This window comes from Dunckerocampus dactyliophorus, chromosome 16 (genome assembly GCF_027744805.1).
Source record: "Dunckerocampus dactyliophorus isolate RoL2022-P2 chromosome 16, RoL_Ddac_1.1, whole genome shotgun sequence".
NCBI classification, from domain to species: domain Eukaryota; kingdom Metazoa; phylum Chordata; class Actinopteri; order Syngnathiformes; family Syngnathidae; genus Dunckerocampus; species Dunckerocampus dactyliophorus.
Genome location: NC_072834.1, coordinates 12612009 through 12634739, shown reverse-complemented (window position 1 = coordinate 12634739; position 22731 = coordinate 12612009). Strand labels below are relative to the sequence as shown.

Here is a 22731-nt window from a genome sequence, read left to right as displayed (position 1 = left end):
GCAAGAGCCACCACTAGAGAGTGACTCCAGGACAGGAAAAATGTTGTTATTAAAGAAAAACTTAAAGACACCCACCATGCAAGCATAAAAATGCTCACATTTGATTGACACCGTAGGATTTGATTGTGTAGGTGTATGGAGAGAGGCTGAAAGAAGAGAACACGCAGAATTGAAAAGATTTATTGAGTACAAGCCAAAAGGAAGTAGTGGTATCAGCGACATATGAGATCAAAACGGTGACAGGTTGTTTCGAGATTTAAAAAAAATCTTGTTTGGGAAGATTTGTTTATACAAATAGGAAATATTTATTGTCTTTGACACAGAAAAGCACCTGCAGTGGACACAAGGCACTGTGTTTTAAAGCCAAGTGCCGTTCCATAATGATCAATAATAACCTTAAAAAGGTTTAAATAGCCTCTTACTAAATAATCCACTATTGCACGTTCTTGTAATACTTTTCTATGTGACATTTTTCTGTAGCTCTATTTTGAAGATGTACTCGCTTGTCTGTGCTTTACCTACATAATAAGACTTGTCAAAGTCTATATCAGGAAAAATACAAAGTAATAATATAAAATACATACTTAGAAAAACAACAATCAACAATCATTTGTCAGTGTGCAGCACAAATGTCATGTGCTCACTCTGCCTGGCAACACAATCTCACCTCATCACTTCCTGCACTCTCAATAAGGTAAACATACTTGCGTGACGTAACATTCTACCATATGTATTTTCCGACTATTCCAGCTTGCTAATGCTTATAGCTAGCGCTACAAACCATGTGGCCTGTATGAATGCATGACTGAAATGATTGAACCCCTGCTGTGCGTTGGCCATGTTACTTTCAGCGTGGTTTCAAGTTCATCTGTTAGGGTTTGGACCTGAACTTTACTTGACAATGACCACTGAGGTGTTGTGGATAGACTCCATGACGGCAGCCAGGCGACTGCACAGGTCGTGGGCCTGGTTCACATGGACTTTAGGTGGGTCTTTAAGCACCACGGTCTCGGCCGAGCAGTCCAGAACCCTGGGCAGAAACTCACCCAGTTTCATCTGTAGCGAGTCTGAATGCAAAAAGCAGAGCGGTTAGTCGTGTTTATGTACGAGATAAATTCAGTTTGAATCTTACCGTCCATGTCTTGGCCCAGACAGCAGCACCACTGGCTGCGGATGTTCTCCATCGTGTCACGGTCCTCCTGCGATATCTGCGACTCGCGGCTCATGAGGTGCAGGCAGGGAATGACCACCTCGTCCATGATGGCCACACCCTCCTCCACCTTGTTTTCCTCCCCGCTGGCAAAGAGGCGTGTCGCGCTTTCGTTCAGGGTCTGCAGTGTGGGAGTAGCGCAGACAAAAAACAGTACATGCCGTTGGGCTTCAGTTGCTCCAAGTGCAATATTTCTTATTTCCCGGCAGCCTTGAATGCAGCATTACTCACCGTGAGGCATTTCCTCCTGTAAAGTGCAATAAGTGACGTTTCTACGCCACGTTTCTCTCCGCTCCTCAGCAGGGTGGTGTTGGCGTCGTACGCGTGAGCCAGGTAGGTCAGAGCCTCGCGCATCCTGCAATATAAACACAAAAAGCAACATGTCATCCTTTCCAACACATGCCTGTCAAGTAAGGGTGTAACGATTCGTTGTAGTAACAATTCGATTCGTATCATGATTCGTGCTTGCCGATACGATTCAAGGACGATATTGGTTCATTTAGAACGATACGATCCGAAACCATTCAGTAACTTTAAATCGATTCAGTAACTTTTTAGCCAAAAATTCAACCAGTGTGACTGTGAAATAAATACCTGGATACTGGACAGTGCAGGTGAAGTTTCCTAGATTCCCATTGTTTTTTGTAAGGAAATCAGGTATAAATGATTAATAAACATACTTAACAATAAATTATCAATGAGTAAAAAAAATAGTTAAAAATACAATACAAAATCAGGATCAACAGATGACAGATGGTGGTATAGCTTGCCATGATTAATTATTTACTTGAAATAGTGCAATCTAAACCTGGCCTTGGAACCCAAAGATGAGGGACATTATGCAAATTCCTCAGAAAATGAATGTGGTATCTTCAATTAGGTGTTGAAACTTTCTCACCTGTACGGCCGATGGAAGCAGGGGCTTCTTTGTGCTGATAATCCTCCTGACCAGAGCAGCCATTGGAAAGAACGGTGCAGCAACTAGCAAGAATACACTGACAGAAGTTTTGCAGCGCACATATGTGTTTTGACCTGGACATGCCGCACTGGATGATGACGTCACCAAGCGTCACTGCTACTGGATCGTAAACTACCATCTAGAGGCATACAAAACTTACTTGCTTTGCATATTATCTCCATAAATGTCACTTAAAAGGAGTTTCAAATAAGGACAGATGAGTTAAATATGAATACTGAATCAACTGAATCAACTGATCAGAAGACAAAGAAGCAAATCACCTGTATTCCACAGGTCCACGACAACTCCCGTAACCACCACATACCCGGAAGACGATGACATCACAAACAGGCAGACTTTCGAGTAACGTTTAACGTCTTCATCATTAAAAGTGCTAAAAAAACACACACATTCATATAAAGCCTGTCGTGCTTAAATCCAATGTTTTATTTCCTAGTATCGATTCAATCGATTGATTACATTTTAAACAATGTTAGATCGATATATATCGTCCGGAATGGAAACCTGCTGAACCCAGATCGATGTAGTTGGATCATAGGAATATAAATGGATGCATCGATGTAGTGAATGAATCGTTACACCCCTACTGTCAAGCCATGATGCGGAAAGACTTACTTCCCGTGCTGGTAGTGCTCCAGTCCAGTTAGCAGGTAGACAAAGACAGTCCGGAACGTTCTGTAGTCGTCGTGCCACTGCTGTGGAAAACCACACAACATAACCAACAAAGTTAACAAAGCAAAAAAAACAAAAACCAAAGACACTTTTTCAGATTGAGCATAATACTGTATTCCTATCCATCACCAAACTAAGACGACTAAATACACTTATACTTGAGTGTCAGGTACTACTCCACTTTGAATGACCACCTTAACGTGGTTGAGGAGTTTGCGCCTCCCAATGATCCTAGGCGCTACCTTGTCGAGGGCTTGCCCCTGGCAGGGTCACCCCAAGACAAACAGTTCCTAGGTGAGGGACGAGACAACGCGTAACTCAAACAGACCCCTATAACGAGAGACAAACATGGACCAAGATTTCTCTCTTGATGAAAGATGGCGGGATCATTCACACGTACACTGTTAAACATATCACACATACATTGTTCTGGAACCAGTCACCTTGAGAGGAGTTAGACTTTATTGAGAGGCGACGGGTAGAGCTGGCACTTCTTGACATACTTAAAAAAATTTGTACTGCAACGCTCATGCTCACCTTGCTCATTGGCTGTTTGGACTTAGATAAGGCACTTGACCGTGTTCCTTGAGGAATCCTGTGAGGAGTATTCCGGGAGTATGGGGTACTGGACCGCCTAATACGGGCGGGGCGGTTCACTCCCTGTATGACAGGCTGGCTTCATCGGGCTGTGATATTCAGCTCTTCCTGAGTCAGCCAAGTGTGAAGCGGCTGGGATGAGAATCAGCACCTCCAAGTCCGAGTCCATGGTTCTTGGACTGAAAAAGGTGGAGTGCCATCTCCTGGTCGGGGATGAGATCCTACCTCAAGTCAAGGAATTTAAGTACCTCGAGGTCTTGTTAACGAGCGAGGGGAGGATGGAACGTGAGATCGACAGGCGGATTGGTGTGATGTCTGCAGTGATGCGGACTCTGCATTGGTCCGTTGAGGTGAAGAGGGAGCTGAGTCAAAAGGCAAAGCTCTCAATTTACCAGTTGAACTACATTCCTACCCTCACCTATGGTCATGAGCTTTGTGTAGTGACCGAAACAACAAGATCGACCAAAATGAGTTTCCTCCGTAGGGTGGCTGGCTCCCTTAAAATAGGGTGAGAAGCACTGTCATCCGGGAGAGACTCAAGAGTAGAGCCGCTGCTCCTCTGCATTAAGAGGAGCCAGATGAAGTGGCTCAGGCATCTGGTCAGGGTGCCTTCCGGACACCACCCCTGCTCTCAAGTGACCATCGATGCTGACTCGCTCGTTAGCCCTCCAAGGGTAGATCTCACCAAGTTCACTTCAGCGTTTCTGAGAAATGGAACAACACTTATGATGGCGGTGGGGATTCCCCCAAGGGCAAGTGTCTAGGTCTAGGACTTCCCCTAGACTCTAGGGGAAGTCAACGAGGGCAACTGAAACTGCCACTGGAATGCAGGCCCTGTCTCTCAACTGGCCTGGGAATGCCTCGGGATCCACCAGGTGGAGCTGGAGGAAGCACCCGGGGAGAGGGATAACCAACCCCGACCCCGGATAAGCGGAAGAAGATGGATGGATGGATGGATGTCAGATACCATTTCCAAGATCTGTGAACAGTTTTAAACTCCAGCGGACATCACACCCCATGCTCATCATTCCCCTGAGATGAAATTACACTGTGGGCTCACTTCCTGGAATTCCAACCCTGCTCAGTGCCTCCAAATATACAAGATAAACAAGCTCATGAGCATCATAATACTTAATGCATATGGAACACTGTACACTGGATCACATTAACACCTTAAAACATGCGTCTTTAAATGCACAGACAGTACCATGTACTCATCCATATCCATGTCCTCTGGTTTGATGAGGCGCAGCTTGGCTCGGGCTTCCCTCATGATACTGATGGCTCTGCGGGAATGGATTAGATGCTTTATAATGAAAGTATATTCAGTGGCCACAAAATTAGTAACCGCATGCTATGCTGCATTATTTTAATACGTGTTTCTACTGGAGATGCCCGATATTGGGGTTCTCACCAATATTCAATAGTTTCATTAGCGATACCAATATAAGAATTACAGTATACTAGGTCCCCAACTTACGAACACAATTGGTTCCAGACGACTGTTCTTATGTCGAATTGTTCTTAAGTAGTGGAAAAGGTAATATTACCAATGATATAGGTACTACATGTACGTGTATACATATACAGTATATGTGTATGTATGTAAATATGAGTTTGGATGCAGTAGTAATATTAAACGAGGATAATTAATGAAAAAAACAATAATAAAAGTGATATAATAATAATACGTAATGATAAATGTTATTTACCTTTGAAGAGGAGTGGCCGAGCATATGTCGTTGTGGTGGAGTTGGAGGAGGAGTTATTGAAAAAAAGGACAAATCGTCGTCATTAGACTCTTCTAAAAGAGGTAGTGTTCTGTGGGTGGTGTAGAATTAAGCAGGCCTATTAACTCTTCATAAACTTTAATCACACGCTCTGTCCGGGTTGTATAATTGAGCTTTCCATTTAGCTTTACACTGTATCTCCCCATCATCTAACTCTTCCTCTGTTGGTCCCATTAGCAGTGTCACAGTGCCCTCTACTGGTCATGCATGTACAGTAGCAGTATAAATACTGATTGAGCGACAAAGGCAAAGGCAAAATAAAATAAAATATAGACCAGTCGGCTTGTGTTCGTATCCGCAAATGTTCGCTAGTCGGGTGTTCGTAAGTTGGGGACCTAGTGTATATAATTCCACACCGTAGACATACTGAGCTAGCAAGCTTGTTACTGTGTGCCGTATGCCATCACTCGCGCATTGATGTTATTTATGGCAGAAAAAACGATACTGATATGCATTTAATGGCAATGTGGGCATCAACATACTTAGTTTCTACTTGGTTGGAACTTGGTTCTCTGATGAGCAGGCCAAAATATCAGAAACAGTTCTTGGTATAATGCATTGGAGAAATTACAATCACAAAGTGAATAAATTGTTAAATTAATTCCGCTCATGCAAAGTGAGTTTTATTATTTTAGTGAAGTGAAGTGCCAAACTGGTGCGTGTACAGAGCAGCCAATTAATGTTGTAAGCATCCACTAGATGGCAGCATATGCATTCTCTATACGCAGGGGTCACCAACGTTTTTTGTGAGAGCTACTTTTAGAAAATGAAAATGGTCACGAGCTACTCATTTTTGTAGAAATGATTTTCATACCTTATTTCAACCCAAACAAATCAAATATGCTTGTTTTACCAAAACATTCACAAAATGCTGGTATCCACAACTCACATTTTATGTTTCAGAATACTTTTCTTTCTAGTGTTCTCACATTATTAACTGAAATCCTGAATGAAAAGCAGGCTTGCGGGCACCTCATGTGGTCGTGGGGGGCTACCTGGTGCCTGCGGGCACTGTGTTGGTGACCCCTGCTCTATAGCGTTCAGTGGGGGAGAGGGTAATCTAAATCCTTACCACAAAGCAATGATTGACATAAAAATTAAATAAATATAAATAAAATTATGATGTATATTACCTTTCATCAAAGCTGAGGTTGCGGTCTGTGAACTGCTCCAGCAGCGTCCTCTCTATAATGCGTTTGGGCGCCTTGTTCTGGAAGAAGTAAACCAGAGCGTGCTGCAGGCGAGCGTCCTCCCGCGGCGTTGTCTCCTCCTGTGCGAGCTCGTACAAGCGGGAGTACTCTTCGTGGAAGGCCTGAGGAAGATATTGTTCGTCATAACTGAGAAATGAATAAACTCTTCATGTAACGTCACCGAGATGAATACAACAAAAAAAGGCACTGTGTCTAAAAAGATACATTCCAGGCATCTTCACGGACCAAGAGACCCACCTTAATGAGTCCAGCCTCGGCACCCTCTGTGTCGAATGTTTGTCTGGCCTTTGCAATGGCCAGGATGATGCCCTGCATAGCTGGAGTCAGCATCATCTGTCAAAGGAGGTGGAGCAACAATCATAAATCATTTTAAAATCAACTCTGCTACTTTACCGTGTAGTTAGCTTTACAAATTGTATCATTATTATTATTATTTATTACCGTAATTTCCGGTGTAAAAGCTGCTACTAGCTACTGGCTAAAAGAACTAAAGGTCCCATGATGCTTAGAGTGCAGCTTCAGGAAGTACTGAATTGGACGAGTGAAGTGGACTTTAATATCACGTTTTGAAGTCTTATGCAGCGATCGTGTTTTGATGTGAGTAAGTTTGATCAAGTATGGAATTCAAGTGATCAAGTGAAGAAAAACGTGTAGAACAGCTTCTGTTTGGACTGCTGTGACAGTGGCAAATGTTCATCTCACGTCTCATCATCGGAGCTAACGAGTGACTCTGGGAACATCGAGTAGAGCTAGGATTGCAAGGTTTATAATGTGTTTTTCTTTACAGTTTGTCAGAAAATCCACTATCACCAATGGGTTTCGAAAGGATGGATGAAGAGGACAGCTCAAGCTAGAGGGCTAATTTGCCACGAGACGAAAGTGATACCGAGAGCGACAACGAAAGAGAGACTGACAAAGTGTGTAACAAAGGAATGATGACGCTGTTCAATTATGATGCTGAAGAGGACAACTTTAGTGGTTTTAGTTGCCAAGAGGAGGATGAAGAAGGCGATGAATGACTTTTCCGGTAGGCTACTGTTTAATTAGCCGTGTTACACACACTGTTTGGTGCTGTTTGGAGAGAAGCTTTTATTTAATCAAAAGTTTAAAAAACAGTATGTACAAATGTTTTTTTCTCTTTAAATTTAGTGGGTGCGGCTGATATACCGGTGCGCTGTAGTCCGGAAATTACGTTAACAATTTTAAAAAATGCTTGAATCTGATATACTACAGTCCTACCTCGGTTTTTGCTTTTAAATCATTCCAAAAGATCAGAAGAAAAACCAAACGTCAATGTTTCCCATAGAAAATAATGTAAATCCAATTAATCTAATATGTCACCCAAAAATATTCATAAAAAATACATTTTATAGAGAGTAATTACAGTTTTACATGCAGAAAACAATGTGAAATAATTATAAATGACGAAAGGATGGAAGTTATTGTTGATGCCGACATCCCATACATCCTGGTGAGATCAAATTCAATAATGTTTTTCACCTTCTTTATCTAATTGCTGGCAATTGCAACTTTTTTTGGCCCCATGACAGGTTATTTAGCAGTTGTACTCAATAAAAAATACACGTACAGTGAATCAACAACGCGTAGGGTGCTTTGTTTGTTCGTAGAACGATACAGTACAGGACAAATGGACTAGTTTGTTACATGTACCTAGACAGTACACATAAAGCGAAGCAACATTTTTTTTACAAAAATCAATTCAAACAAAAAGGCGGGCGTATAAAAAACAAGGTTTGACTGTACTATAATATACTGTATAGGAAGTGTGTATCTATGGATGTGTTTAATGTGATGCAAATTAGACTGGAGGTTCATTTAAAGTTTTCTGTTTGTTGTACCAATTAAAAGCCAAGGACTCACCTCTTCATTGTATCCATCTGCATCAGCCCTCACCATGATTCTTCCCACGTTGGGGATCTCCACCTCGGAGACCTCATTCTCCACCTGTTGCCGTCTTGCAGGGACCTGCTCCTCCTGTGGCTCCTCGTCCTTCCTATCTTCATACTGAGGAGACTCCTCAGATGAGGGCTGCAGGTCGTGTTGAGATTCTTCTTCCTCTTCTTTTTCCTCTCTGTCCTCTTTCTTCAGCGAGAGGTCGGATGGTGGCTGGTTGCTACTGAGCTCCACTTCAGGGCCACGAGTCTGACAGATAGAGATATACTGTATAACGATGCACCGAAACAAAATTGACAGTGTTTACTAAAAATTCAACGCCTGGGTTTTGTGGGCCCTTTATGTTAAATAGCACACCTTACACACTAAAGGCTCCAGTGAGTGTTCCTCTCTCGCTCTATTTAAAAATGTGTGAAGTGCAAGGCATCTTGAAAATGTCATGTCGTACTTTACCGTCAACACATCAACACAACACTTATGTCCATTCCACCAGCATGCAGAGTGGAAAGTGTCAAACGCACATTTTCCTTCATGTATTCAGTGCAATACTTGTCTTATCATTTGGGATAAGGCTGCACACTTTAAACATGGGCATATTTTATTTGTTCTCAAGAAAGAGTGATATTTACTGCAACACTTCACAACTGCTAATCATGTGGTAGCAGTAATTGTGCGTGACCTTGACTTTATCTGTACATTACAAATGCATTACAGTCCAGAGCGTGGCTCTCCATCACTATGCTAAGTGGTGAAATGGGATCCTTGACCCACATGTACGCATTTTACTTTAGTGGCCTAGAATTTACGACCCATATACAAAACAGGTGGTTGGACAGACTTAACCCACCTGACTGTGAGACTCCGTTTCAGTAGCCGTGGTGGTGGTGGAACCCTGGCTGGGCCTGTGTGTGTCACTGTTGGCGAACTCGCTATCATCTGCATGGCTGTCAGACCTCTGTGGGGGTGCCGTTACCTCTGCTTTTTCAGGGAAAGAAAGAAAGAGAAGGGGCTATTGTCTGCAAACAGGCTTTTTGACATTTTAAAACAGGGGTCTCAAATGCAGGATTTTGTGGCAGCCTACTTGACATCAAAGTTTAATGTGCCCTGGGCATTTTATTTTAATATTAGAAATACTGTGGTGAACCTGAGTCCCACAAGAGATGGTTAGAAGTACTTTAGCTTGCTTTAAGGAAGAAGCTCTTTAAGTCGGCAAGCGATAGCCAACACTGAACTCACAGTGAGCTTGTCACAGTGAAATGAACATGGGGACCACTGGACAGAACAATATCTATGACAGCACAACATGTAACAGATAAGTAAACACACATAGGACAACTACTACTACTAGTATGGGGAATGATAAACAACAACTACAGTCATGGAAAAAAAACACCCTTGTTTCTTCAGTTTCTTGTTGATTTTAATGCCTGATACAACTAAAGGTACATTTGTTTGGACACAAGAAATGATGACAACAAAAATAGCTCCTAACAGTTTTATATTGTAGCAGTACAGTGCAATAGCGATTGATGTAAGAAGTTATGTGATTACGTGGTTATTATGAAGCAAACCATGAAAATGGCTAGATATCAACTCTTAAATTAAACTCTTACACGCTATTTTTGTTATCATTATATTTTTTCCAAACAAATGGTTGTACCAGCCCTTAAAATGAACAAAAAACGGAAGAAACAAGGGTGGTTTCATCATTTTTTTCCCATGACTGTACATACTGTAAACACGTAAGTTTTGCACCTTTTTACAAAACCATTGCCGCAAGGTATGCCTGGAAGCCGGAAGCACTACCAGTGAAGCAGTGTATGAGGAAGCCCTACCAGGAGATGGCAAGATAAGCCTATGTTCTGAAGAACCGTTCATGTTCTGAACTGTTATTAATGATGGCTGTGAAGATTGGATCATTTGTATTTTCTGCGAATACTTGAAACCATTTTTTTGTGGAATACTTGATGTGGCCCAGGTTCACCTAGGGGTCCCCGGGTAAATTGAGTTTGACAGACATCATAACAGACCTTCCGTTGGTCCTGCAGGCTCCTCATCCTTCTGACCCTCTGGTTGTGGTTCCGAAGCAGCTGCCTGAGCAGGCTCATCAGTCTGAGGTCCTGACTGTGGTGCTGGCTCGACGGGTGCAGAGTGCTGAGTGGCATCTGTGCTGGCTTTGGGGGGCTCGGCAGGACTTAGTGTGGTCTCCTCTTGGGGCGCCGCCGCCTGGCACAGCTGCTCCTCCCACTCGCTGAGCTCCTGCTGGAACCAGCGGTTGTCTTGGTGCACAAAGCGTCTCAGGACGGGTGGCAGCGAGTCCATGCCATGCAGCACCTGGCCTGTCTCATCATCTGTGTCATCTGGATGGATGCCAGGCCGTGTTACAATACACACTCCTGCAGACTGCAGGGCACATAGAGAGATGGACCGTACCAGTGATGAGGTGGGGTAGCCTGTCGTCAATGTACATCAGGCAGTAGGCACTGGCGTTGGTCATCCCACCGAAAGAATCTCGCTCCAGCTCCTCCCACGAGGACTCTGTGATACTGATGTCGTTGTACTTCATCCAGCGCTGGTTGGCGTGGTCATAAATGTATGCCCAGTAGTGGCCTGCTGAGGCCTGGCCCTCGTGCACTAGCACCGCGTGTAGTCTGTAGGGTACCTACAAAGACGCAAGATTGCTGGAATTTGGTGATGGTCTCACACTTGCAACTAACTCATTTTGTCTCTTGGTGTATGTTCACAACATTCTGAATGTGCACGTGTGAATAAACAAAGAAGTACAGTATTACATAGCAAAAAAAAGCATAATAATACAAAAAATAAAGTCAAATATTACTTGAAAAAAGTATTAATATTACCATTGTTATTATTATTGTTATTATTATAAAGTAAATAATTTTACAAGGAAAAAAGACGTAATTTTATGAAGCTTGACATTGAAATCCAAATTAATCCATGCAATGATGAAGTTGTCTTTTTATGAGAAAAGACTGAAAATATTACAGGAATTAAGTACGGTATTCATTTCACAAGAAAAAAGTACAGTACAGAATAAAGTTGGATGAGAAAAAAAATTTACAAGCATAATATTGAATATTACAATAAAATGTCAAAAATACAATAATAAAGTCTTAATTTTGAGAGAAAAAACCTACTTATCACAATAAAGTCATAACTTTACAAGAAAATCCAAGTAAATACATGGGAGGTTCTAAAAAATATTCTGAGAATATCTTTCATTGTTTGTCTACCAAAGTTTTTTCATTTCAGTGTGGCCCTCATATTCCTTTGGAGTGAAAATGTCTCATTTAATGTTTTCTATGTACTGTATGTAATATGTGAGCGCAGCATTTTAAAATAAATATCAATTACATTTTCCCCTCAGCAAAACAATCAAAGGTCAATCTTCTTGTTTTACTTCTTCTTATTGCAGCCCGACGTTTAAATGTTTGTCTATGAGTCGTATGTTATTCCTCAGAAATCGATCGTTTACAGTAATCTCAGCCATCATGTGAACATTCTAGAAAGCTGTGTGTCAGATGGAATAGGGAGAGTGTAAACATTACCTGGCAGAGGCTGTTGTCTGAGTACATGCCCTCCAACGTCTGACTGAGCCTGTCAATGTTGGCCTTCAGCTCTGGGGCACACAAATAGCAAAATAAAATACATCAAAATGACATTAAGCTAAGCATTAAGCTGAAGGGTAATAAAACATAACTGTATAAATACTCGGTAAGTACCATTGATGTCATTCTCCACCTCTGTCCTCCAACGCTGTAAGCAGGCCTTAACAAAGTACAGCTCCTCTTCTGTGATGCTGTGGGGGGCAGGATGGGGTGGGCAGTCAGCTTGGTGTCTGCACTGGGTGAAGGGTTTGTATATGGGGGTGCGCTGGCAGCTGGAAATGAGGCCCTGCTCAGCACCTGCAGGGTCACTGAGTGAGAAAAACATGAGTGTGACACGTTTGATTGAATATCATTTCATTTGTGTGTTGTGATTTAGATCCTCTCTGTACTAACCTGTTGTCTTGGCTGATGCTCTCACTGAGTGGGTGGCTGGGAGGAGTGGGCGAGGAAGAGGGTGGTCTGGTGTCCTCAGCCGGGGAAACATTGACGGGCTTGGTGGACGCAAACTCCAACACAAACTGTAGCATGTCGGCCAGAGGATACTTGCTGGGTCCTGAGCCGTAGTTCTTGTAGCTACAAGGAAGTACAAGTGGCAAACGTGAGAACTATAGCCACACAAAGTAGGGGATCTCTACTGCGTACCATTCAAGTTTCTGTTGGAGGGCTGCAAGCTGCTCCTTCAGCTTTTTCACTTCTCCTCTCCTCTCATGTGTACACTGTAGGTTTTTATGAAGATATCTGCAAATACAATGCAGAGTGCCACAACAGATTAATACATTTGTCCACAATGCCACAGATGCTATGGAAATGACAGGACACAGGAACACGTTCTTCATCACAGAAATATGACCAGAACTGGACTTAGGAGACCAAGTGGGGGGTAAGTCGCTCTTATTGGACTACAATGCTGATGGGCATGTCATACAACTTCATGTCAAAAAATCTGAACTATCCCTTTAAGCCCTAAATATGCTTCACACACTAATTAAACACATTTAAAGTATCAAATGTACAGATACTCATCTCTAATGAATAATAATGTCAGATGATCCATGAAGGGATCAAATCGGAGTTGTGGTGTAACCTTTGGTTTGTTTGTCAGGATAGCACTAGAGGCTAGCAGACAAGAGCAAGCATTATCCAAGCCGCGTCTACATGATCCACACCGCTTGTCTGTTGTCATTCCAGTAACAATTTACCATCAAGTATTAATTTGTGTTCATCAGTTTTTGAGGCCGGATTGACTATCGAAGCTAGTGGTTCCGTAGCCAAACAAACTTTTGCAAATCAGTGCACAACTATGGTGCATTCAAGGACTGCCGAACAAAGTGTGAAATCGCAACGCTTGAAAAAAAAACATAATCAGTAATGCATATAGACAAACATGTACAAATTGTGAGCTTTCTAACAGTGGTTCAAGTATGCTGTAAATTCTGTTATACGTTATCACTTATTTTTTTTATTATTACCAACTTATGGTAAAACCTGTCAAAGGAAAAAAAACTGCCTGTTGAAAAAAAAGAAAAAGAGGCAACTTTTTTTTAAACCAAAAATCTGCAGGGCCATGAATGCCGAATCGCAACTGTGCGGGGATCCACTGTAATGCGTTTTACAGTGCACATGTTGAAATGATCGCAGCTTTTGCTTCTGACTGCTCTGACAGCAGTTTCTCTTAAAATCCAATGTAAACATCAGCTTTACAGATGTCACATCTGCTCAGAGTGTGTTGCGGTAAAGATGCTGTTGTTAAGATTAATTGGGGCACAGTATATACAGTGTTCGAGCAGACGGCGCTACAAATACATGAATAATTCCGTGTTGACCTGCTTCCACACTTCCAATATTTTGAGCATGTTGTGTAGCTAAATATCCCAAACATTAGAACAAAAAACTGTCACCTGTCCATGTAGATGATTTGTGGAAACTCCAGTTTCTTGTGTATCTTCTCCGGGCGGCCCAGCTGGGTGTTGAACTCAAACCTGGACAGTTCAAATGTCAGAACAGGCGGCAACTTCTTGAACCATCTCTGTGGAAAAACAAAAATAAGCAAGGCAGCAACATACAGCACATCTCTCATTCAGAAAATGTCTGGACTAAAGCTACCAACCTCTCTACCACATGGAGCGCTGTGATCAGTGTGGAGCGACTCGATCTCCCTCTCGACCATGGCGCCTTCCAGGCACTCATCCAGGTTGTTGAAGCCATTTACTTGAAGGGGGTACTGGCCAAACTGTTCAATGTTGCAGAGAATTTTACCTAATCAGAGACACAGATAGATATAAGTGGTCCATATTGGTCATAACGTAACGGCAGAAGTTCCGCATTTACCCTCATGCTTCCTCTCAGTCACAAAGGTGCCATAGAAAAGTTGCACCATGGGGTTTTGCTGCTTGTCTGTTGGGCTGCTGAAAGCAAAACATTATACTGAAAACAGACATCCAGTTAGGAAGGCTGATGATAATGACGTGTACTTATGTCTTACTGTCCATTGGCGGCGAGCTGAAAGGCGTCCTCTAACCAGTCAAGCAGCTTGTGGGAGAACTCGCTTACATCCTTAAGTTCAAGAAACAAAAAAAACCCCCAACAAATCCATCATTGTTTTTCCATTTTAAATCATTATACTAATGGTAGAAGAAATGCATCTGTGCTTTACCTGCTGGGCCTCGCTGGTCCTGAAGGCATCTCGCAGCAGCTCCACGGCGGCAGAGGGGTCTACAAACCTGCGAGTGGAGCCCACCATGAGGGCGAAGAGACACCGCAGCTCCTGCATGAAGGCAATGTTCCTCTTGTCCTGTCAGCGTCAGGGCAAATTCAAGATTATGATAACAAATAAGTCACTACTCTTAACACGAGTCTGTTGATGATGATGTACATCAGAGGTGTCCAAAATGTAGCCTAAGGTTCCAGCATCGTTTTGTTTGTTTGTTTTTAATCACCCAGCGGTACATTCTAGATACAATGAAACAACAACAAACCAAAAAAAAAACAAAAATTTAAGAAAAAGAAGAGCAAAAAGGCTTAACATAATGAAAAACGTTAATACTAACAATACAAATGATAAAAATACGCTTTGTTATCTATGACACACTATAACACTTAAAATACCGTATATACAATATAACGTCTTGGCATGTCAAACTTAGATTGGTTTTTGCAGCTTTTTATTGCCCTGAGGCACATTCTAAGGCTAAAATTAAACAGACAAAAAAAACTACAGCAAGAATGGAAAAAACACCAAAAAGGCATAATGAAACGAAAAAAACAGAGATATTGATACTAATAAGACTAATAATAACACAATACGCTGTGTCAATTATAAAACATACTTGACAATGTTTTGTCTTTAAATATACGGGATACAGGGTTATGAACAAATTCCATTCCAAGACTTTGATGTTTGTTGAGTTTTAGTGTAAGTCGGAGCTTATACCTTTTTTACTATAACTAATAATTATAATAAATCTAAAAATAAATACAATAAATCCAAAAATAAATATTATAGTATGTACTTATAATATTATAGCAAAATGAACTCCTAAGTCACTCACACTGCACAGAGAACACATAAATACACATCTAAAATATAGTAATAAATATATTAAATACAAGAATGAAATTTAACACTAAGAAAAAAAAAGAGAAAAACTCTTACTTTTGTCCCTGTGGTTGTCTAACAGGCCTTTCTACCTTCTTAAAATATTGTAGCAGGCTAGTCTGGAAGAATAACCTCCCTCTTCTACTCCCAGATCTCTTTGGAACAGAGCACTGAACCCTTGACCCCTCTAACATTCATTAGCATTCAATAATCTCTACCCGTAATGATGCGGTCAATATACTGTAGGTGGCCATGTCTCTTCTCTGTGAGCTTTTTTTATGATATTTAGTTTCACTTCATTTATGTTGACTTTCCTTTTTTTGGCGCGCTACCACTTGGGAGACGTAATGAAGTATAAAAAGTTAATTTATAAGCAATGTTACTCTTCCTCAGTGTGGCTGAGCACACTTTTCGCCAGCACACTGTAACTAGTTCTCAACCGAGTCTCGTTTTTATGGACCAAAATTATGTTTTCAATTAACTCGTGGAAGCGTATTCGTAAGCACGAAACTTGGTAACACGGAACGCCGCAAACCGTGGACCACCTGTATAATGCCTTTGTTTTTTTTGGACAAAATTAAAAATATCAAAATGGCTTCCGCCTGCTTTGATTCTTCAGCATGCGGCCCCCCAGATGTATATGAACTCTCACCGCGTGGCTCTGACACTTGTCCAGGATTTGCTCAGACAGATGGTAGTTGAGAACCAGCCTTCTGAACACAGGCAGGTGGAACAGCGACTGGAACATAAAGCAGAGTCTTGTATGTCAATAATCTCTTCATCTCTATGTTAGGGAGAAAATCCATAAGGTGTCCTGTGCGTTTCGACCGGCACAGGAAAAGAAATGATTTATTACAGAACAAATATTTGTCTTACTATGTTGTTATTTGACTTTACACATTTTACTCCTAGCCCCCTTGTGTGTTTTGTGTGTTTCCTATGCAGCAAGCATACTTATTACTTAACTAGTATAATGTGTCACAATGATGTGCAGTGAGTCAAGCAACGGAGGATCAACTTTGAGTGGGGAAATTCAATGGATGCTTATCTCATCGTTACTGTCATTTGTACCCACAGAGGATTGAGCGAGGAAATAAGAGCCGGCAGGTGAATGATGTGTTCACTTTGGCTCCAATCTGATCGGAGCATAATTACATTGGTGGAGGTCAGAGTCGGCAAAAGGGGGGGTATGATTTGAACGCCATTTAGATGTTAACTCCACTGTATCATTTTACCATAGCTCCTTGCTTAAATATGCCATTGCACTATGACGACCTGACTTCTGAATCGATGCTGAAGCTAAAACAGACAATTACTGTCTGTTGTTGCTCTCTTCAGACTCTGCCCCCCTTGGATCGCACTATTACATTATCCACTCTGAGTCTGCATGATGGCTCCCATTTCTGCTGAGCCACCTGATACTATGGAACACTTTTAGCACCTCGGAGGATAGGTTTATGTCTTCATTTAGCAGGAAGATGGACACTTGGTGATGATTTTAATGGTGCATTCGAAGCAAGTGAAATGTGTTTCTGTAAAGACGTATTTGCATTGACTTTGATTATTATTTACAGGTGTTTCTTTGAAGTACGGCGTGTATTTTGTACAAATGCTGATGCAAAGGTGGAGCCGATGTCCATTGAAACACAAGCTTCCTGGTGAAGTCTATTCCAGTTTGCACTTGTGGCACGGCTGTGAGGTCATGCTTAAGTTCAGTTTATTTGTCATATTTTTCATAATGAAGTGATTTGTTTGTTGTCATATTTAAGAGGGCCATGTTTGACTACATTTAGATATCTTAGAAATGGGGAAAGTGCACAGCTATAAATGTGTGTTGAGGTGCGTCAGAGAGTTATTTTGGGTCTCAGCAAGGAAGAACGGATGCAGGGGTGTCAACACACGCAAATGTATGGCTGAATTGTGGAGTCACCCTCAATCTGGTCACCCTCACCTGAATGACGGCGCTGAACCAGCAGGTGTTTCCCACGTTGCGAATGCCGACGGGCCAGTCGTCCTGGCGGATCCAGTCTGCGGGGTTGCACATGTCACTCTGGGCCTCACATCTCTTCCTCTTGCTTCTCGCAGAGTTCTCCTCGGCACTGGCCTCCAGGGCCCTGCGAGGACATCACAGCATCCATCAAGAAACTTGACATCATTAAGTCATTAGGGTGTGTTTTGAGCGAAAGCACTCTCATACCTATGGAACTGTCGCTCCTCTTCCTGAGCGTTGTGAGACTCCTGCAAGCTCAGCTCTATGGCGGTCTGCAGTTCATCACGGTCTCCTGAGCAAGAACATGTTATATCGTAGATATTCTGTCCAATGCATCTCTTTTATTCAAAGGGTTTATTGGTCTCACCATGCAGAAACTTTACGCCAAATCTGAAATGTGTAGCATACCTTTCTGTCCCTCCCAGGGAACGCCAGGCGTCCCAGACTCTTGTGGTTCTCCGGCATCCGGAACCTCCGCTGGCTGGGTTGTCAGCAGCCCGACAGCATGTCCAATGTCACCCCGACTGGCCTGAAACAGAGCAGGCCGATAGGGACGGAAAAGACATTTATTTATTTATTTTAAGAGCGTAAGAGCATATATTGTTTATTCATTGGACACATTGTTAGGTACACAGTCTCATGAGAGCCAGTGTAGTTGTATCAAAAATGCTTTCTTTACAAATATAGTAATGTTTATTATTGTAGTTGTTGTTTATAGTAGTGGACTGCATGATACTGCATACCAGAAAGATTAGGAACGGCTCTCAGTATGATGCAGTGCAGTTTTACACCAGTGGTGATCAAGCAGTTACATCTTTTAGAGGATGGTATACCACAGTATGATAAAGTCACGGTTTCAAAACCACAACAATTTTACGTCATACCATTTCTACGATATGACACAAAGTGGAGGTCAAGTGCGGCCACTACGTGGAAATACTTTGTCACATCCTGTTTTTCCTCCAAGTCCAAACTGGGCTTTGATTGTGGCGTCATTAGCTGCCTTGTTAGCATTCAGCGGTGCCGGTACGCCCGCGCTGTTGTTGCCGTTGTCGTTAGAGATATTCCTCTCATTGAGGGTCACCCGATGTGGAGAGGTGATTGCGAAGGAGACAGGAGTGGAGGAACAACAGTATGAGTTTGAAAAATATATTTATGTTGTGACCTTCTTGGGTCACACTGCATTTTTTTTGCAATTTGCTTTGTCACATGACCACTGACGAGAAGAGGGTTGAGTTCGAGCCGACTGGCACAATAACCACACGTATTAATGCATTAATAGAGAAGCTAGTATTAAAATACTTGTGATATGTCACACGCAAATCACATATTCCTCTATTTTTATACCGTGCAACCTACTTTTTATACATAAATCCTGTCCTTTAATGGTAAAAAAATTAACTATTTAGGTTGCACAGTGTAAAAATAAAGTATTTTAATTTGTTATGATTAATATGTTATGAAAATACACAAAATTGTTAAATGGACAGTATCTGTTACCTATTTTACTGGGATAAAAATGTCAAAAAAGTAATTGGTATCTATATCAGTATCGGGAAAAAATGCCAACTGTAATCAAACCGAAACAAAAAATCTGGTATCTCCCATCACTGGTACAAATGCTCCACACACCATAAAACTCAATGCAATAGGAAAATGCTGCAAAAAACGCTGCAATCACAAATGCTGCAAGATGAAAAAAACTAATGCCAAAGAAAAATGCTGCAAATGCTAAAACTCATGAGAAAAATGCTGCAAGTTCACAGAACAAAATGGAAGTCAGCTAGGCTACTGTTGTGTTTGTGTGTTTGGTTTAAAATCATTTCTGCATTTGGTGCTTTTTCCCATGTCGGTCACCGTAGATAGGGGAGCTAAGAGGAGCTTTTGGACAGAGAAGGGAGAAAAAAAAAGTCTTACCTTTAACGCTCTGCAGAGAATCTGTGGATCCTGGACGCCGGTGATCTCCCTCAGCTGGTTGATCAACATCTCACTCTGCTGAGGGAACAAAAACAATGGGTTAAGCTTGAGATACTTAAAGTACATCAGTCATTTTGTACATTATGTGGACAAAAGTATTGGGACAAGTCAAGTAGGCATTACAAGTACAAGAAGTGAAAATATTGAGCTGAGTGGTGGGTGTAAACACACACATAAAAACTGAAATGCACGAAAGCCGAAGCAATATCTCCCATAGGAAATAATGTAAATCCGATAAATCTGTTGCAGACACCCACAAATATTAACAAAAAATACACATTGTAGATAATAAGTATAAAACAAGGTGAAATAATTATAAATGACAATGAATGGAACTTATTGTTGATGCAGACTTCATGTACATCCTGTTGAGATCTGTCAAGTTTCTCATCTTCTTTATCAAATTGCTGGTACTCGCAACTTACTTTGGCGCCACGGCGGGTTATTTAGCAGTTGCACTCAATAAAATGCAGGGACAGTGAGGCAGCAACACGTACAGTGCTTTTGTTTGGGCACTCGATTTCGCAGCATGATTCAGTACAGAACAAACGCACTGGTTTGTCACGTGCAATATTGTAGGAATACTGAGACAGTGTATGAAATCTGCGGCAACATTTTGGCAATTGGGGCATACAAAAACTGTATTTGATGATTTGCCATTTTACTGTAATAACGCACCTGAAATAGCTCAAACTTTCCCATGGATTCAAGACTTGACCCACTTTTCTGGTCTTAAGACCCCCCACTAGCACCCAGACACAATTTGGACCTAGGCGGGACATGACCATGCTTCATGTGAGACTCACTTAAAGCCTGTGACGCACACCGGCAGGACAAATGCCACCCGAATGCCAACCTATCATGGTCATATGAGACAAGGATGTTGCACAATGAGAATCCAGCCATTGTTCTCAGTGGAAGCTTCATTACGTTTAGGAAATGGCTAAAACTGCCTATGTTTTGATTTAAACATTTAACAAGCTGAAATGTAAACATACTCATGTTATTGTGCATGTAAAAAGGCATGTTTTCACCTTGTGAATGCATGAAGTACTTAAAAAAAGACAGATCCTGCTGAGTGAGATGTGCTATATAAAGCGTGTTGCTCCAACAGCAGGTGGATGCATCAGTGTGTTGTGGACACACACACACACACACACACTCATACACACTGGAAGCCAAAGAGCAGAGGGACCAGACTTATATGGCGTCCGGGGTATATCTGAGACCCCCTTGGTTAGCCTCTATTTTAAGCTGCTGACATGGAAAGGACAGGCTTCTGTTTATCATTCCGCTCGGCATGCCACCAGACTCCATCACAAAGCCGCTGTGACTCTCTTTCTCCTACTCACTCTCTCTCTTGCGCACACACATACACACGCTCGCTCGCACACACACACTATGTTAAACAGAGGCAAATTATTCAATTTTTGACATTAGGACACTGTTTTGAAGAGCTATTCAAACACAACACTGACGCTTACATGCCATAACAAGACTCCGGGCATGTGAAAAAGTAATGTAAGCGTAAATGTACGTATGATGATACACTCCACTAGTTTAATTTTGTACAAATTATGAACTTTTTGCGTTTTAAACATACAATACATTTGAACTAAATTTGTTCATCCAATTCAGACACAACATCCTCATAGGCCATATATGGTTGATACTTTCATTTATAGGAAAAACAAAACACTCAAACACCAATGGATGAGGAAATGCTGTATATATTTAACATTTTATAAAATGGTAAATATATACATTAGCTTCAGCTACTTTCAAATATGCTGAATTTCAACTGATATCCTAAACACATGAGAGTGTTGATGTTTTTCCCCAACAGCCCTTTTTGTGTAAGAAGGCACACAAGTCAAACTTAAAGGTGCGTATTTTTAACGGTGTTTTGTGCCCAAGAGGGGTTAGTGTTCCATGCCAAAATGCCACCTGTGCTGTTAATATCACCCCCGTTTTTTTACGCTCACCGAGTTCGTTGCGTTTTCTCCATTTTCGCTCTCTTCGGGTGTCATTGCAAAATGCTGTTGTTTTGTAAATGTTTAGCCCAGAGAGCGGAGTCACTGAAACCCCATCTGTCTCTCGCAGTAGAGAGCCGCCAGACACATGAACGTGCTCGGCCGCCTGTCAGTAACCCACTTGCGCGCGCCCTAACCAGCGTCGAAGTGGACGCGCGCACGCAGACTGGCGACGTGATTGACAGGAAAAAGTGTCGTTGGTTAGGGACACTAGCTTTAGCAATGTTACAAAACACATATTTTAGGGATGCAAAAATCTGACGCACTGTTAGGTGAGTCCGTGAGGACGTCCTTAAAAAAAAATTAAGCAATTTTTTCATATGATATCGGGTGTATTTTCATTCGTATACATGTTTGTTAGGTAGACTACTTCTTATCATCTTCAGTTTCGTATCTGATTTATATTGAGCGTTGGACCACATCAAATCAAAAGAGTGCTTGGAAAGTTAAGTACAACTTTAAGCCGAATTAAAACTCTTCATGGATCTGAGCTTCATGTGTATAGGATATTAATGCACTTTAATATCTATCTGCAGAAAAAACAAAACGAAGCAAATCGAACTGAACAGAAGCAATTTTTCGGTAATCGGTAATAATGTAAATCCAATTAATCTGTTCCAGACACTCCAAAATATTAAAAAATACATTTTATACAAAATTGTTGTAGTTTTACATGCAGAAAACAAGGCAAAAATCATTGTAAATTATAAATGAAATAGAGAAATTGACAAACTTAATTTTTATGTTATTTCTCTTGTTGAACAAGGATCGAGAGGGAGGAGGGGGTAGGACGCCATCTTTTTTTTAAAGGGACAGTTCATATTTTTTGACATGAAGCTTAATGACATCCCATCAACAGTGGATTATGATATTATTAACAGTGATTTACCCCACCCCCCCCCCCCTTCCCGGTCCCGCGAGTCCAGTTCTGGTCGGATTTCTGAGATGAGGAACGTAGTTCTGCTTAGTTGCTGAGTCATTTTAGTAAAAAGATTGACTTCTCAAAACAATTGCGTAATTGCGTGCATTTGCATGATAAAAATGCCTCCTCAAAAAAATCTGACCTCACAAATCACTCGGCGTTATATTTGTCTCCCACCGTGACCCTGCGCACTGTCGCCTCTCCATTCGTGT

At 41.6% G+C, this 22731-nt stretch overlaps 1 protein-coding gene across 6 annotated transcripts; it reads right to left on the bottom strand.

The window, feature by feature from the left end:
• Positions 1–191: 191 nt before the first annotated feature.
• usp28 (ubiquitin specific peptidase 28) lies at positions 192–22703 on the bottom strand. Of its 6 annotated transcripts, none has more exons than XM_054755565.1 (26): positions 22662–22703; positions 19505–19579; positions 17996–18116; positions 17795–17879; positions 17549–17711; positions 16250–16336; positions 14656–14793; positions 14485–14555; positions 14331–14407; positions 14110–14258; positions 13901–14028; positions 12645–12740; positions 12396–12575; positions 12117–12310; positions 11943–12013; positions 10807–11035; positions 10404–10733; positions 9221–9351; positions 8341–8622; positions 6697–6792; positions 6382–6560; positions 4666–4744; positions 2805–2884; positions 1442–1565; positions 1133–1331; positions 192–1067 (listed from the first exon to the last, which is right to left on the bottom strand). In XM_054755565.1, the coding sequence occupies exons 2-26, from the start codon at positions 19571–19573 to the stop codon at positions 892–894; spliced, it is 3534 nt and encodes a 1177-aa protein (XP_054611540.1). In that variant the 5' UTR covers positions 19574–19579; positions 22662–22703; the 3' UTR covers positions 192–891. The 6 variants fall into 6 exon arrangements, 5 of the variants coding, with proteins under 5 accessions (XP_054611540.1, XP_054611536.1, XP_054611538.1 ...); XM_054755561.1 differs by lacking the exon at positions 22662–22703 and adding an exon at positions 21550–21709 and having other exon boundaries at positions 19505–19582; XM_054755563.1 differs by lacking the exon at positions 22662–22703 and adding an exon at positions 21550–21709 and having other exon boundaries at positions 9221–9348; positions 19505–19582.
• Between the last annotated feature and the right edge of the window lie 28 nt (positions 22704–22731).